This window comes from Agrilus planipennis, unplaced genomic scaffold (assembly GCF_000699045.2).
Source record: "Agrilus planipennis isolate EAB-ADULT unplaced genomic scaffold, Apla_2.0 scaffold148, whole genome shotgun sequence".
Classification (NCBI taxonomy): Eukaryota; Metazoa; Arthropoda; class Insecta; order Coleoptera; family Buprestidae; genus Agrilus; species Agrilus planipennis.
The window spans coordinates 527,004-529,906 of record NW_020438929.1 but is presented as its reverse complement, the minus strand read 5'-3'; the positions used below and the strand labels follow the sequence as shown (position 1 = coordinate 529,906).

The 2,903-nt window shown below is 27.3% G+C and overlaps 2 protein-coding genes across 2 annotated transcripts; one reads left to right on the top strand and one right to left on the bottom strand.

Moving 5' to 3' along the window:
* Window positions 1-125: 125 nt before the first annotated feature.
* LOC108736622 (vesicle transport protein GOT1B) lies at window positions 126-1,719 on the bottom strand. The gene is made up of 5 exons (XM_025974152.1): window positions 1,466-1,719; window positions 1,318-1,409; window positions 1,053-1,231; window positions 913-994; window positions 126-512 (listed from the first exon to the last, which is right to left on the bottom strand). Exons 1-5 carry the CDS (start codon window positions 1,488-1,490, stop codon window positions 468-470), a joined length of 423 nt encoding a protein of 140 aa, XP_025829937.1. The 5' UTR covers window positions 1,491-1,719; the 3' UTR covers window positions 126-467.
* A 151-nt stretch (window positions 1,720-1,870) lies between these two features.
* LOC112904349 lies at window positions 1,871-2,823 on the top strand. The gene is made up of 4 exons (XM_025974157.1): window positions 1,871-1,999; window positions 2,053-2,277; window positions 2,336-2,543; window positions 2,658-2,823. The coding sequence occupies exons 2-4, from the start codon at window positions 2,087-2,089 to the stop codon at window positions 2,763-2,765; spliced, it is 507 nt and encodes a 168-aa protein (XP_025829942.1). The 5' UTR covers window positions 1,871-1,999; window positions 2,053-2,086; the 3' UTR covers window positions 2,766-2,823.
* Window positions 2,824-2,903: the final 80 nt, after the last annotated feature.

Sequence of the window (2,903 nt, the reverse complement as noted above, 5' to 3'; positions counted from 1 at the left end):
TTTAAATTATTTCAAAAAATACGTTACTAATTACTATATAAAAAGAAATGAATTGAAAGTTATTTTATACGAAACAAAGATTACACAAATTTAACTTTATTCATAAAGAAAGTTATAATACAGGCAGGAGAATTAACATTTCATTCCTATATATTTACACAGCATACGTAATAACAAACAATAAAAAATAGTTACAAAAATGTTTTCAAACATTGCACAATTTCGTTTTTCAAAATTTATGTATACATCTACATAAAAATATTTCATGAACAAACCAATGAATTGCCAAAGAAACAAAACAAAACCTTTTTAAAATATAATTTTTACCAAATACACATCTGAATGAATTACAAATTGTGAAAATATGTTTTTTTGCTTACAATTAGATGATAAACATTAAATATTTGACAAATAACATTCAGGAAGTTACTTCACTCGGACAAAAAAGTTTTTAATTACACTATTTGTCATACTCTTGTCCTATCAGAATCTCCTGATAATTTGTCTAAAACCTGAAGAGTAACAATTATTTATTAAATAACTCCTTCAAACATTATTTTAGGGGAGGAAGGGGTAAGTTTTTTCATGGAGGAAAGGAGGGTTTAGAACCCCGTGTCACATAATGTAAATATATCTTCCTGTGTTAACATTTATAAAGAATTTTAAAAATAACTTCGAAATATTACATACTTGTACTTAACTGTAGCAAACATTTACGTTTATCTATAAGTTTTGAAATAAATTAGTAAATACAACAAATAACATACACCAACAATTGACAATTAGTTTTGAATTATTGAATTTCTGCAAAATTTTAGCATTCTAATACCCAGACAATCCATTTGGTCACAAATAGTGGAATTTAGTAAACTTAGAGGATAGAAAGAAAAAAAAACTGGCTTAATTACTTACACCACTAATTCCTGGTAAATTTAGGAATGTTCCTAGTACAGGTACCCTTCGAAGGAAGTTAATAGCAACAGGGAAAAACCCACTGAAACATTATATGAAGAATTAAAAAGAATCATACTCCTACCTCTTAAATTATTTACCTGAACAATAAAACAAATCCATACATTTCAAAAAGCATTCCTACAAGAGGCCAACCTGTAAGAACTATAATTATGCCTCCAAAAAATGAAATTGATGCTTTTACTTTGTGCCTTTGGAAGAAAAATCTAAATGTTCTTTCTAATCCAATAACACATGCTAAACCACTTATAAAAAGAATCTAAAAGCAAAATGAAAGATAGTTTACTTAACCTATCGTAATAGATTCTACTGCAGAAACTAGATATTCCATTAATTTACACTTACGTTCCCTAGGGCTAAAAGGCTTTTATCAAAAAGGAGCAACATCCCTAAGAATAGGAAAAAAATTCCAAATCCAGCCAGACCTACACCAATCTCTAAAAGAAAGGTTAGTTGTGAACAAAAGTTTTTAAGATTTTAAAGTAAGACTTACTTTGGGTGTCTGATATTTCAAACATTTTTGCTATTATGACTATTTTATCCTACTTAATTTAAATATCTAAATAAAAATTAATAAGCTGCCCAAATATTAGTTCCACGTCACTGTTATTAGTTGTGTTGAATTATAATTCAGGTCCAAAAGCTTAGTACCATCAAAAACATTTTCTCAATTTGCTATAATTACTATTTATTAATCAGATATTTCCTTAACTTTGCAAATTAATGCTGTTTTGTTATAAACATATTATTTAAATAAACACATGTACGTATGCAACCGCGCCTTGCATTTAACTTTTGACAAATTTAACCATAGAAATCAATCAAATTGACAGAACAATTGCATTATCCCTAATATTCAAAAGTTCTAATTTTCATTAAATTTGAATGAGTATTATAGGTTATGTTTTCTTGTATATAATTAAAATTTGTATTCCAAAAAAGTTTGCAATTACTTGAAAATTGAGTAAAAAAATAAATAAAATTAACCTTTTATGCCTTCGTAGTTATCCCGATAATAACATAAACGGTATGTAAATAAAATAAAACATAAACATTTATGTAATTGTGTTCATATTTAAGGCCCCCCAATTACTTAAATTATCAAGAGTATAATATGGATATATTAGAATCGGTATTGAGAACATGCAGTGCAGAAGCATTCTTAGAAATGTTTAGAAATCAAGGTGTGGATGCTACCACTTTGCCTATTTTAAACGATGATGATTTGAGGCTACTGGGAATTGAGGACACTGAGATTAGAAAGAAAATTATAAAACAAGCATCAACCCTTCAAATACATGCTGAGTAAAATAATAAATAAATAACATTTAAGATAATATTTTACTGTTGTCTTTTGCCTTAGGAGGAATATCGATTGTACTATTACAAAGGAATATGTACAATTAGTTTTAAGTCAAATTTTGGCTCAGCTAAGTCTTCATCAAGCAAACTTGGCGTGTGCCCTTAGAAAAGATGTGGTTGTTTGTGATACCAAACTTACCAATGCTGTTAAATGCCTTAATTCGTGTATTAATTCTTTTGAAAATCAACTGAGAATGCTTTATACAAAGGTATTAAGATGAAAAGTAATTAATTTAGTACTTAAATTAAATTACTTATGTGATTCACTGTTGATTTGCTTTACTGGTTTTTATATTAAGGTCAGTTTGTTTTTTATGTTTCAGATAAAGCCACAAAAGAGGAATAGGGGCAACAAAAAATGGTTCAAAATTGCTTGTGCCACTGCATCTGCCACAATTATTCTTATTCTTGGCTTTAAATATTCAAATTGATTTTATTTTTGTTAATTTGTATACACCTTATTATTTTTAATATAAAACTTATATACTATTCTAATAAGTTGTTCCTAAATTCCCAAATTAATTATAAGTTTATCTTTCAAGACTCCTTTAGATAAAAGTTTTATGATA

Bases quoted from the DNA above. Each gene is read 5' to 3' on its own strand.
- LOC112904349 (XM_025974157.1), top strand. From the start codon at position 2,087: ATGGATATATTAGAATCGGTATTGAGAACATGCAGTGCAGAAGCATTC. The intron at 2,278-2,335 runs GTAAAATAATAA...CTTTTGCCTTAG, and splicing joins ACCCTTCAAATACATGCTGA to GAGGAATATCGATTGTACTA. The intron at 2,544-2,657 runs GTATTAAGATGA...TTTATGTTTCAG, and splicing joins TGAGAATGCTTTATACAAAG to ATAAAGCCACAAAAGAGGAA.
- LOC108736622 (XM_025974152.1), bottom strand. From the start codon at position 1,490: ATGTTTGAAATATCAGACACCCAAA. The intron at 1,410-1,465 runs GTAAGTCTTACT...CCTTTCTTTTAG, and splicing joins TGAAATATCAGACACCCAAA to AGATTGGTGTAGGTCTGGCT. The intron at 995-1,052 runs GTAAATAATTTA...ATAATGTTTCAG, and splicing joins GGATTTGTTTTATTGTTCAG to TGGGTTTTTCCCTGTTGCTA.